This window comes from Chenopodium album, chromosome 12 (genome assembly GCF_948465745.1).
Source record: "Chenopodium album chromosome 12, dcCheAlbu1.1, whole genome shotgun sequence".
NCBI lineage: Eukaryota > Viridiplantae > Streptophyta > Magnoliopsida > Caryophyllales > Amaranthaceae > Chenopodium > Chenopodium album.
Window position 1 is genome coordinate 43589272 of NC_137845.1, and position 12668 is coordinate 43601939.

The window sequence follows — 12668 nt, forward strand, 5'->3', positions numbered from 1 at the left end:
CCTTTCTTCAGGCTGACAATTCAAAAGGTTGAAGTCAAAGGAATATAATCTAAATATCTAATAGCCCATTCCAAATTATTTTTTCTAAGAATTTGAACGAGAAATGTGCTCCAATGAACAATGACATATTTTTGTCGAGCCATTTGCTTATATAATATTACTTGAGAAGGATCTTTCTTTAAATTGTCATGGCTGTTTAAATCCAGCTTTCTCGTCATGGGCTCACTTCATGTAGCAGCCATATTTATTGAAAAAATACTGGCAGCCAAAGGGAAAATTTTAAAAATTTATATTATACAAAGTATAATTTAGTAGTTTGTCAAGGGACACTGAAGCATGGCAATGAAAATGGGCATTGAGGCTATTGCCATTTTCTTTATGTACAATATGTGGGTAGGCTATTTTTTTTTTGTTATTTTGTCATTGTTGCTGCTGTACCTCCCTTGAAATGCTTTCTTAAAGAATCATTTAGTAGACAAAGATTGTGTGCATCTTGTTCTCCTCACACCTGACATTGGTAGGATCTTCACTTGGTGGTGGTAGTATTATTATTCTGTCATTTTGGGCCTTTGGGGCCTTCTGTTGATATTATTCTCTTCCGTCCTTTTCCTTGTGACTGGAAAAAGGAAGAGAAGGTCTTAGCTAAACAAATTCGTTGACATCTTTTGATGATGTAACTACTCATAAATATTGAAACAGTGTTTTGATGAGATATTGTTATCTAATATCTTCGTCTAGAATGAGATTTCCATTTAAGAAGCGTTTTATAGCTGTCCAATACAAGCCTTGTTATTTTATATGTCTAGCACTCTTTCTTGATATTTGGTTGGTGATTCAGCCTTGTAATATTTTTGGCCTTGATAAACTCAGTTCAACTGTTATTGTTTAGGAGCGTGAAGAAAGACGGGAGCGAATAAGAAGAGATCCGATAGATGATAGACCAATGCGAGTAACCAGGCCCTTGGAGCGTGATGAAGGGCCTATTTTGAAGAAGTTGAAAACTGACAGAAACAGGCTACCCCCTGGTAAGCTTCTCCAAGCATATAGGTTATCAACCGTATCATGTTCAAACCTGGAATAAACTTGGAAAAATTTTCTTGGTTAAATTTTACTGTAGTCCATATACTTTTAAAGTCTTTATTAAAGGGCTACACTGTTACTCTTTGTATTTGTAGAATAAATAATTTAAATATATGATTGTGGAGGTGTCTGAGCAAGATAAATGTACCATTTAAAATTTATGGATGGCAATATGTTAATGGTTATTTTTTCTGCAATTCCTTCTTACCTAACCTTTGTTATCATGTATTCTCTCTATATGACACATTTCTGGAATACATTTTGTTGTGTATAAACAGGTTGGCTGGATTGTCCAAATTTTGGTCAGGAAGTTGGTTTTATTGTCCCATCTAAAGTTCCACTTGATGAAAGTTTTAATGATTGCATTGGTCCAGGCAAAAGATATGCTTTTCGTCAATTGTTTCATTTAACAAGAGTGAAGAATATCAAAGTAAGATATTCAAACTAACTTATATTATTTTTTTTACTTCTCCTATCTGACGATGATTTTAGAGTGCGTGATGAATTTCTTGTCTAGCATATGGACTATCTAAATTGGAAGCATGTATGTTAACTTGTTTTAAATTTGTCAAATTACATAAAGTTTGACTTATTGAGCATTGATTTGAAGCTTTTTGATAAGTTCTTACTAGGGTTATTGGGCAGAAATAAATTTGTTTTCTGTAGACTTAGGGTTTATTCTTGTAAAAATTATTCCTTTTCAAGTTCTTTAAAAAAAAAAAAAAAAATCTTCTTTTTCATAGTGAAGCCATTTAGTCTTTTAGTTTCACCCCCTTATCTTATTTCTTTTGTATTTTATAAGTATGGCATGTCCTTTGATAAAAAATTGAATGACATATACTTGTTTATGATTTGAAGAGTGAAGGAAGACATTTAATTGGGTACATTTCTATGGCAGTATTTTTAGTAGTGCCTAAGGCTTTCTTGAGGGCTCCAGCTGTGATCAAATTTTTTTGATGAAGATTGCTTTATAGCTCCAACTGTTTACCTAGGGTCTAATCGAATGATAGACAAATACAATTGATACTTTTTTTGTTGTCATATTTTTTGTTTTGATGATACTTAAATAGCTGTAGAGAATAGGGTGCTATGCCAGGTCCCAATTTATCGGTGGCCTGAGTTCTACAGGATTAGCTAGTGCTCCTGCACATTATCTGGTTGGATTAGCAGTGTCAAATCAAGAATAAGTCAAACTAATTTCGAAACAAGGTGTATTGGTCTGAATTCTTAAAATTTCAGTTTCATATTTTTAGGTCATTTCCTGATTTGAATCAGCATTGGCCGTATTTTGACACTAATTTCTGAGAAATATCAATTTTTTGTGTGGTCTTTCGACTCATCGTGTTTTTCCAAAATCCAAATATTTATAATTAAGGGTGTTAAGTAATAAGTAACTGGGAATGTTGTTACATCCCTTTGCCATTCACTGATTTCGTCATCCTCCTTGTAGAAAGTATCACAAGCTTTGGAATCTATTTGGAATTAAATTCTGTCTTAGCCTCTTAGGTAATTCAATGCTTTTGTGGGCATGGAGTTTTTTCCCTGTTCCACCTTATGGCATGTGGGAAACACCCACTTGGTTTTCTATTTCTAATATTGTCTATCAATTTTTGGAAAATGGGAGTAGCCTATCCTTGGAGAATTGGGGATGAAGGCCGAATCCATTAACCAGGCATCCACTAACACCTCCAGAGTCGAGAAAGATGATTTTGGTTGATAACTGAACAAGGTGTATATTACTATATTTTAGTTTTTGAACTTCAGGCAAAAGAAGTTGCACATTTAATATCTTGGCCTTTCTGGTTTTGTACTTGATAGTGGGCAGAAATTTGATTTCTTTTTAACATTTTTTTAGACTGAATGATATATTACTGATCAATTCTTCTAGAAAGTCACTCATTCTGATTGCAAGAGTCCTTTTGATGGCTCCTGATTCTCTTTTTCATAGGTCCTTGTTTTGGGATCTGATATGAATTAAATATTTGGGTGTACTTTACGTTTTATTTTATTAATTCACAGTCTTGCCTGTCCTTTAATGTATGATGTGATTGCTGTATTGGTGAAGTAAATGACTGATGTAGATGCTTTTTTTCAGCTTGGTATGATAGTTGATTTGACAAATACAGATCGATATTATTCACCGAGTGATTTTAAGAAGGAAGGTCTTAAATATCTAAAGGTACCTTTAAATTCTTAAAAGCCCCTCAATGAACTGATTTTCTTGGTTTTTATGTTTTATTAATTGACCTATACAATTTTTTTATAGATTCGATGCCAGGGTCGTGATTCTGTACCAGATAATGAGTCTGTAAACACCTTTGTCTTTGAGGTGAGTAGAATTTAGAATGTTTTATGTGTGTGCGTGCACATTTAGAGTAGCAAACATATTCTGACCAACTAATTCTGGGACCTATCTGGATAGTAAATGTTAATAATAAGGTTTTTTTTTAAAAACAATCATTTTAGCAATTACTCTACATTATTTTAAATGTGTTATTGTTTTAATTTTTTTCTTATACCAAATACTTTACATAAACAATTATTTCACCAGTAAAGTATTGATGATGAGGGGATGAATCAAGAATCAAGATTATCAATGATAATTATGTAGCATTGCATTTATGTAATTGGTAAATTATTCATCTATTCTCTTTTGATTGGTACGATTTGACTATTGCAATATTCATAAGCTAATTTTGACCATTATTTATTTATACATTCTGAACAAATATTATTATGCTAAAGGTTGTTTCATTAGAGTCTCAATGCATACTTTCAAAAGGTTAACTTTATAGAATTCTTCAACTGGATAATTAAATTATTTAGATATAATGGTCAAATTTGTGCGTTGCAAGTGTGATGGTCAAATTATTGCAGTTTAAAGAGGTTGGAGGAAATATTTAGTTTTCTAAACAATTTTTATCCGGCTCCCAACATTATGTCAGAGAGGGAGAGTGTATTTGGGTGTAGACACATTACCTCTTATCAATTTTTATTTGGTAAACATACATTGCCAAGTGTTGATCATTTATCTATATTTGTATTTTACAATCTTACATTCATTGAGGAATTTCAGGTTGCACAATTTATATTCAATCAGAATGAGAGACAGCCCAAGAAGTATGTATTAGTTCATTGCACTCATGGCCACAATCGAACTGGTTACATGATAGTTCATTATTTGATGCGTACACAGCAAGCTAGTTGTGTTGCTGAGGTCAGTTTTGTTTTTGTTCTTAGTTAGCGTGTGATTTTTTAATATCTGATGCTTAATATTTTAAGTACTTTATTTTCTTATGAGCAGGCGATACAAAGATTTGCAGCAGCTCGGCCTCCAGGGATATATAAACCAGACTACATTGATGCATTATTTGCTTTCTATCATGAAACTAGAAGTGACTTAGTTGTATGTCCCCATACCCCTGAGTGGAAGAGGTCCTCTGATTTTGATCTAAATGGCGAAGCTCTTCCAGAAGATGATGATGGGGTTCCATATGCTTCGACGAATGTATGTATTTTCTATGTTTGGGACATCATACTGCAATACACCATTATTAGTTAAGCCTTGACTTGCAACTCTATTAGATGTATGTGTGGCCAAAGTCCCAGCAACACTTAGATGCATTTATGTCCTTTCCTCAAGTTTGAAAGCCCAAGTTGTGGACCATACTTGCAAAATTATACTCAAGTGGGAAAACAGGATATTATGCTCCACTTGAAGTTTGAAAATGAATTTAAGGAAGAGTCTTAGGGCCTGTTCACATTTACTGAAGTGAGCTGATTGGAGCTGAACTGAACTGAATAGAGCTGAAATGAATATTTTATGAGAGAAGGAAATTAGGAGCTGAACTGAATTGAACTAATTGGTGCTGAATTGAATTGAAATTAAGCTGAAGTGAAAAGGCCCTTAGCTCTTGTACTGTAATGCAATGCACTTGTAACTAGTGATAAGACTTTTCAGAGCTCCTTGATAAATCATTCCATATCTTCTTCCAGGCTATGCCCTTTATTTGAATTTTCTTAATTTCTCTTATAAATTTGCTGGTTAAATGGTTTCTGCTGTCAACTAACTCCTACAATTGCTTTTGTAGTGTAGTAAACAAGACCATTAGTCAATAAATTAGACTGGCGTCTTTGCTGACATTGGTAACTTAGCTTTAATTTTTTGTATTATGCATTCTGATGTATAGTTTCCGTTTTCAGGAAAAACTGGAGAATGCTGTAGTATTGACCAATGATGATGTCTTAGGGGATAAAATACCTGATCAGCAAGAATTTCAATTGCAGAGATTTTGCTGCGAAATCCTGAAGACTGCGGTACTTGTTTTCTTCTGAAGCTGCAAACTATATATTCTTAGGGCAATTTAACTGTCTGGAATTCCTGTTTTGTTGAACAAGATGTGTGGGTCTGTTCAATATATAGTTGTTTGGCCTTTTGGGGGATTTTCCCCTTGTAGATCTTTCTTTAGTTAGCTCATTATTTAAGTGTCCACATACTTTATATCTTCTTTAGATCGGGAAGTTGAGTTCCGTAAGAAAATTGGGGTTTTAATCTTATTTACATGTAATTACATTAGACAATTTGTGTGTGGTGTTTAAAATATTAGACCTTAATTTAGACGTTTGATTCTTATTATAAGGGAGAGATCATTCAACCATTAAAAGATGAGAGCTCAATTTTACAAATGAAGAGATGTTCTTTATTGAAGAAAACATTAACATTTCCCAGTAGGCAACTTTTAAATTGTAATATTGGGGTTTACTGTTTGCTAAAATTGCCATGGTAGCCACAATCTACAAAGGATTGGGCTAGGGTTTCTTTGAGCGAGAAAGAATATGTTTTTTTTTTCTTTGACTGTACTTTGGTTACCTTTTCATACCCGATCCTTGTAATTAATTTTCCATTAAAGGGAAAGAGTAACATCTTGAAATGTCTCTCCTTCAGTAGTTGTATATTGTCTTTAGTTAGGATGAAATTTTAAGGAACTGTTTTTATTTATTAATTTATTTTTATTCTAATTTGAATTTAAATTTAAATTTAAATTTTTTCATCCTTTAACCTTATTTAAGAACTTAATGTTTTGTTCTTGTAGGTAACACATCAGGACAACACACCAAAAAAAAAAAAAAAAAAAAAAAAAAAAAAAGATCAATGCAGAACAACCTATGCCTCATTTCTCCAAATTAGAAACCTTATTACTCCCTCTGTCCTTGAAAGGTTTACACACTTTGTTGGGCACATAGTTTAAGGAGAGTAAGTGGTGGGAGATATTGGGTTATTCTTGTTCAGAAAAGAAAAAAAAAAATACTTTTGTTGATAGCTTCAAAAGCATGATAATGATGTTGGGCTGTCTCTGGTTTTCAGCTTTCAATTCTGTTCTTTTTATAATTTAATTCGTTACTATTTTGGAGCTATAGCATGCTGATTTACTCTGTCTCAGTGTTCTTTTTTGATTGTTTGTTTGTGGAGAACCTCTTGTGCTACACTTTTTTTTTTTCCTGCCTTTTAAACAAGTAATTTTGTTCGCTTTGTGTCTGCTTTTCAGAATTTTCAAACACTTGCTTGGTAAGATTTGCAATTTGAGTTGTTTATTTTACTTTGGTTTTTTCCCAAGATTCCTCTTGGTTCCTTACAATAATGTGTTTGAACTAAGATCTATATATCTGGAATTGTGCATGGTACATCTATTTTCTACTGAATCTCAAATCATATGATCCTTACTGCATGTTGTGCTATCATGTAAAATTTTAAACATGATATAGTCCTAATTTTTGCTGTACGTGCTCAATGTAGCATGCATAGATTCTGGGTTATTTTTTTTGAAACATGGCATAGACCTTAGGATTTTTTTTTTTTTTTTTTTTGAAGAATTCCTGTTCTGTGTTATTTACCACACTGTTTTATGTTGCAGGGTCGGGGAAATCTACAATTTCCAGGGTCACATCCAGTGTCTCTTGATAGGTAACAGTTGCACCGATTTTGTTAGCTTTTACTGTATTATAGGAACATCTGTTTTCTGAGGGCTTTCTACTTTGAATGTAGTTGTTAATTCCTTTGACCTTAAGCAGTCTACCAAATTTACCATTTCTGTTAGTTCCAAATATTCTTCCCAATTCCTTATTTGGCATGGATCCACCAATAAAGACTACTTCCTTTGTTTTATTTACTTGACTAACACTCCTAAAATGCAAATGTCATTACTTGAACCATACTATATTTGGTAAGCTTTTGGTAACAAAATATCTAAATTATCTTATGCATGTGGGGTTAACACTTGGGGATAAGAAAGTACAGCATCTGCACCAACTACAATTTCTCTGTTCTTTCCTTTTGATATTATGCCAAAGGCTCTATGGGTCAAGTGAATAAAATGGAGGAATTATTAATTATTATCCCCCTCTCTCCTGCCTAACTTGCCTACTCAGTCAACATGTCCCCAGCATATCCCACTTAGGCTTTTTACTGCTCGACTTAAGCAAATATGATTAGTGTAACAAAATCTCAAGTTTGTCTAATTAGGAAATCAGATTAGACCAGATTAGAAAAATCTATCAGGTCAACTGAACATTGCTTAAATTTTTTACCCTCTCCTTAAACTGTGTGCCAAAACGAAATGGAAAGACTATTGTGGCATGGAGGGAGTATGGAAATATAAACCATTTGTTATTATATCTCAAGAGAAGCCGGTTGAATGAAATTGTTTTAAGGTTTTTTTGTTCATCCTCAAAAATAGGGTTGTAAAGTGTTATAGTACTTGAACACTTAAAAGAGACGCATAGAGGTCTTTGCACTCAGATTGTATAGGATAATATTTCAGTGGGTTGTTTGGATCATCTTCCATCAGGAAAAAAACTTTGCAGTTTTCACATGTGCTCATATCTTTTAGCAAGAAAATTAAATTTTAAGGGAGAGGAAAAGATGCCAAAGCTAAGCATAAGATGTTCTAAAAAGAGTGAGACTATTTCTACAAGAAACCATAAACACTATTAACAATCTGTTATATACTTATCCTCATCACTAATATCTTCCGCCAAATTTTTTGATTCTGTATTCCAACTCATTGTAGAATAAAGTCCCATTATTTCATATGTGCTGTCTTGTGGCCTTTTGCTGAATTGTATCTATAAGACTCGTACTAACTTGCAGAAATTAAATTTGAATTTATGTACATTAATATCTTGGTAGCACAACCAAATACCATGGACTTGGGCGAGCATATATAACCTGTTAGAATAGAGGATGGATACTGAAGGAGGAACTTTGTTGATATAGGTCCTAGGATTGCTTGTATCTGTACTTTGTCTGCAATAAAAAAATTATATAAACAAAAAGTTGCTTCTCTGAAGATCCGATAATTTTCAACTTTATGTCAGATTACATCTGTTTACTACAAAGTGGGCAGTATATTGCTGTTGTGACGAGTGCTCTAATTCCTAAGGACCGTGGCTTGATTACTTATGTGCGAAGGAGGAGGGGTCAGCCAAGTAATGAGGAGCCAATGAGGGGAGGTCTGTCAAGGAATGTGACAGCAAGGCAGTCACCACCAAATCAGTGAGGCAGCCCCTGAGATCATGACAGCTGCTGCATCTTTGTTTTGTCCTTCTTTTGTCAGCATTTGTATATATAAGAAAGGGAGGGTAGGAATTGCTAGTTAGGCAAGATCATAGTAATTTCTAGAACTAGAGAGTGGTGCCCTAAAGGTGCTAATTAGAGACTAGTAGCCTCAAGCTACTATTGTTTGCAATTTCCATTTCCAAATTAATCAAAAAGCTGCCCATCTTCCCCACGATTGAATCTTTATTGCATAATTCGATTTTATTACAAGTCTTTAACTGTTAGTTTGTTACAAGTGGTATCAGAGCAGCGAACCTGCGCCTTCCGGCACTGGGAAACCACCCTCCGTACTCTGTTTTCAAAAAAAAAAAAAAAAAAAAGAGAGAGAACATGGTGACCTCGACAACCCAACGGTGTGATAATCTGGATGAGCAGATGGCCGGAGTACAAGCACGGCTGGAGGCCTTAGAGGCGGCGATGAAAACTCAGGAAGAAAGTCTCAAGAAGTCATTGGACGAGGCCAGCCAGAAACTCGACAACCAATTTGAGTTGCTTCGGCAACAGCAGGAAGCCCAGACGGAGGCGAATGCCGCGAACCAGGCCCAGTTCTTCGAGGAGTTGAGGGGTTTGGTCAATCAGAGAAACCACGAGCAAGGCTACACTCCGGGAAACCACAACCAAAACGGAGGAGGAGACCAATATTGGAGACCAAGAAAGTTGGACATGCCTCTATTTGAAGGAACGGATCCGGACGGGTGGATACTAAAAGGGGAGAAATACTTCACACACTACCATCTCACGGAGGAGCAAAAGCTTCAAGCGGCGAGGTGGTTTCAGTGGGAGAACAGGCGGCGACCGATTCCGAGCTGGGAAAGCCTTAAAGCGAGGGTCTTGCGCCAGTTCCGGCCAACTCACGCCGGCAGCCTTCACGAACAGTGGCTGGCGGCGAGCCAGGAGACCACCGTGATTGAGTACCGCAAGCGCTTCATCGAGCTTTCAGCTCCACTTGAAGATATACTCGAGACAATAATGATGGGTCATTTCATTAATGGGCTAAAAGACGAGATTAAGGCTGATGTTAAGTTAATGAACCCATTTAATCTGGAGCAAGCAATGGAGATTGCGGGTCGGGTCGAGGAGCGCAATATGGTTAGTCGGTCGAAACGGGTCGTGCCCAACTTCTTTGGTACGGGTAGACCCGCAGCGAGTGGATCCGGGTCTTCGGGATCCAGATCCGTGTCCGGATCCGGCCTTATTCAAACTTATGGGACCCCGATTCAACAAGCTTCCACCTTCAATGGGTGGCCAAGGGCACCCCCGGAATCGCAAGCGTCGGTGAACGCGCCTAGAACCACCGCGACACCGACGGCCAGATCTGGAGAGCCGCGGCGCCTCTCCGATTCTCAGCACCAGGAGCGCAAGGCTCGAGGCCTCTGCTTCCGGTGCGACGAGCGCTGGAGTGTCGGGCATCGCTGCAAAAACAAGGAGTTGAGCGTTCTTTTGCTCGGAGAAGAAGAAGACGCGGCCGCCGGACCTTCTAAACCATCAGAGGCGGACTCCAGCGACGAGGAGGTGGCGGTTGGAACATCTCTCTGCTCCTTGGTGGGAATTTCGAGCCCGAGAACGATGAAGTTGGAGGGGAGAGTCGGTCCTAAGGCGGTGGTGATTTTGGTGGACCCCGGCGCCACCCATAACTTCATCTCCGAGCTGCTGGTGGCCGAGGTGGGAGTTCCGGTGAGCGGAGATCGCGAATTTGGTGTTTCACTCGGAAATGGCGATGTTATTTTGGGGAAAGGGAGGTGTACCGGAGTTCGGGTGGTGCTCAAGGGAGGCTTTGTGGTGGTGGACAATTTTTTGCCACTTAAGTTAGGGAGTGCCGACTTAATCTTGGGCATTGAATGGCTGGAAAAACTTGGTTCCGTTACCCACAATTGGAAGCGTGATGAGTTTTAAGGTGGGTGAAGAGTTGGTAACCTTGGTGGGTAACCCGGCGTTGGAGCGCTCGAAGGTGTCTTTGAGGGCTATGATAAGGGCCTTGCAACATGAGGGTGGCGGTTTGTGGGTGGAAATAAATCAAGTGGAGGCTGTTGCCACGCGGGGAGGGGATGAGGGAGCTCACGGGGCTGCTGTCCCACCGTGGATGGAGGGTATTTTGGGGCAGTTTGGTGGTGTGTTCACAACACCTAAGGGGCTGCCTCCCCGGAGAGGGCACGAACATGCCATTGTAATGAAAGAGGGAAGCAATCCGGTGAGTGTTAGACCCTACCGATACCCTCAATTTCAAAAAGATGAGATCGAAAAAATGATTAAGGAGATGTTGGCGGCCGGAATTATTAAGCCATCGGTGAGCCCTTTTTCGAGCCCGGTCTTGTTGGTTAGGAAAAAAGACGGCTTGTGGAGGTTTTGTGTGGATTACCGTGCCTTGAAACCGTGAAACAATCCCGGATAAATGCCCCATTCCTATCATCGATGAACTCTTGGATGAATTACATGGAGCGGCCATTTTTTCAAAGTTAGACCTCAAATCGGGGTATCATCAAATATTGGTGAGGGATGAGGACACTCACAAGACGGCTTTTCGTACCCACGAGGACCACTACGAGTTTTTGGTGATGCCCTTCGGGCTCACTAATGCACCCGCTACCTTTCAAGCATTAATGAATGATGTGTTTCGGCCATACTTGAGGAGATTCGTGCTAGTGTTTTTCGACGACATACTTATTTATAGCCCCAACATGGACTCACACCTTGAACACATGAGGATAGTATTATCCGTCCTCAAGGAGAATAGCCTAGTGGTGAACTTCAAAAAATGCGAATTTGGGAAGCCACAAGTGGCGTATTTAGGGCATGTGGTGTCCAAGGAAGGGGTGGCCGTAGACATGGAGAAGATCAAGGCCATGGTGGAGTGGCCAACTCCCAAGAACTTGAAGGAATTGCGTGGTTTCTTGGGGCTAACCGGTTACTACCGCAAGTTTATTAAAGGCTATGCTCAAGTGGCCAAGCCGTTGACCGAGCAATTGAAGAGATAATTTTGGGTGGTCCATTGAAGCTACAAGGGCCTTTGAGACACTCAAGGCAGCCATGGTTGAAGCTCCGGTCCTCACAATGCCAAACTTTGACAAACTCTTTGTGGTAGAAGCCGATGCCTCGGGCTATGGATTAGGGGCGGTTCTCATGCAAGATTCAAGGCCAATAGCTTATTATAGCAAACTTTTGGGACCAAAATCACAAGCTAAGGCAACTTATGAGAAGGAATTGATGGCCATTTGTTTAGCCGTAGAGAAGTGGCGTCACTACTTGCTAGGCCGCCACTTTGTAGTGAGGACGGACCAACAAAGTTTGAAGTATATAATGGAGCAACGAGAGGTTGGAGGTGATTATCAAAAATGGTTGCGCAAACTTTTGGGATTTGACTTTGAGATCCAATTTAAACCCGGGGCAAGCAATAGGGTGGCCGATGCCCTTTCTAGGAGGGGCGGCAAGGTGGGGGAATTAGCTACCATGGTCACGGTGCAAGGGATCGAGTGGGGGGAGATTGAGAAGGAGGTGAGCACCGACCCTTTGCTGGGCAAAATTGCAGCAGCATTAAAGCAAGGGGAAGGCACTTATGCGGGTTATACCATGGAGGGAGAGAGGCTCAGGTTCAAAGGGAGAGTGGCGATTCCCAAGACCTCCACCTTAATCTCCAAATTATTGAAGGTATATCATGATAGCCCCATTGGAGGACATCAAGGTGAAACCAAGACTTATTTAAGAGTGGCGGCGGAGTGGTATTGGATTGGAATGAGGAAGGACATAGGGGATCATGTTCGGCAATGCTCCATTTGCCAACAAGCTAAGCACTCTCAATTGCATCCCTCGGGCCTACTACAACCTCTTCCGATACCTAAGGCTATTTGGGAGGACATTTCGATGGATTTTGTAGAAGGCCTTCCAACTTCGAAGGGAATGGACTCCATCTTGGTGGTAGTAGACCGCCTCTCCAAGTATGCACATTTTGTGGGTTTAAAACACCCGTATAGTGCAGCAA

The 12668-nt window shown here is 38.8% G+C and overlaps 1 protein-coding gene across 2 annotated transcripts in view; it reads left to right on the forward strand.

Annotated features, from left to right (window-relative positions):
- The window catches only part of LOC145570542 (uncharacterized), a 31026-nt gene that overhangs the window by 8377 nt on the left and 9981 nt on the right, over positions 1–12668 (forward strand). For both annotated transcript variants that reach the window (XM_081629664.1, XM_081629663.1), the window contains 8 exons: positions 890–1025; positions 1359–1510; positions 3176–3259; positions 3347–3409; positions 4157–4297; positions 4385–4588; positions 5284–5397; positions 6993–7042. In XM_081629664.1, the coding sequence (XP_081485790.1) occupies positions 890–1025; positions 1359–1510; positions 3176–3259; positions 3347–3409; positions 4157–4297; positions 4385–4588; positions 5284–5397; positions 6993–7042 (944 nt within the window). The remainder of the gene's footprint in view (positions 1–889; positions 1026–1358; positions 1511–3175; positions 3260–3346; positions 3410–4156; positions 4298–4384; positions 4589–5283; positions 5398–6992; positions 7043–12668) is intronic.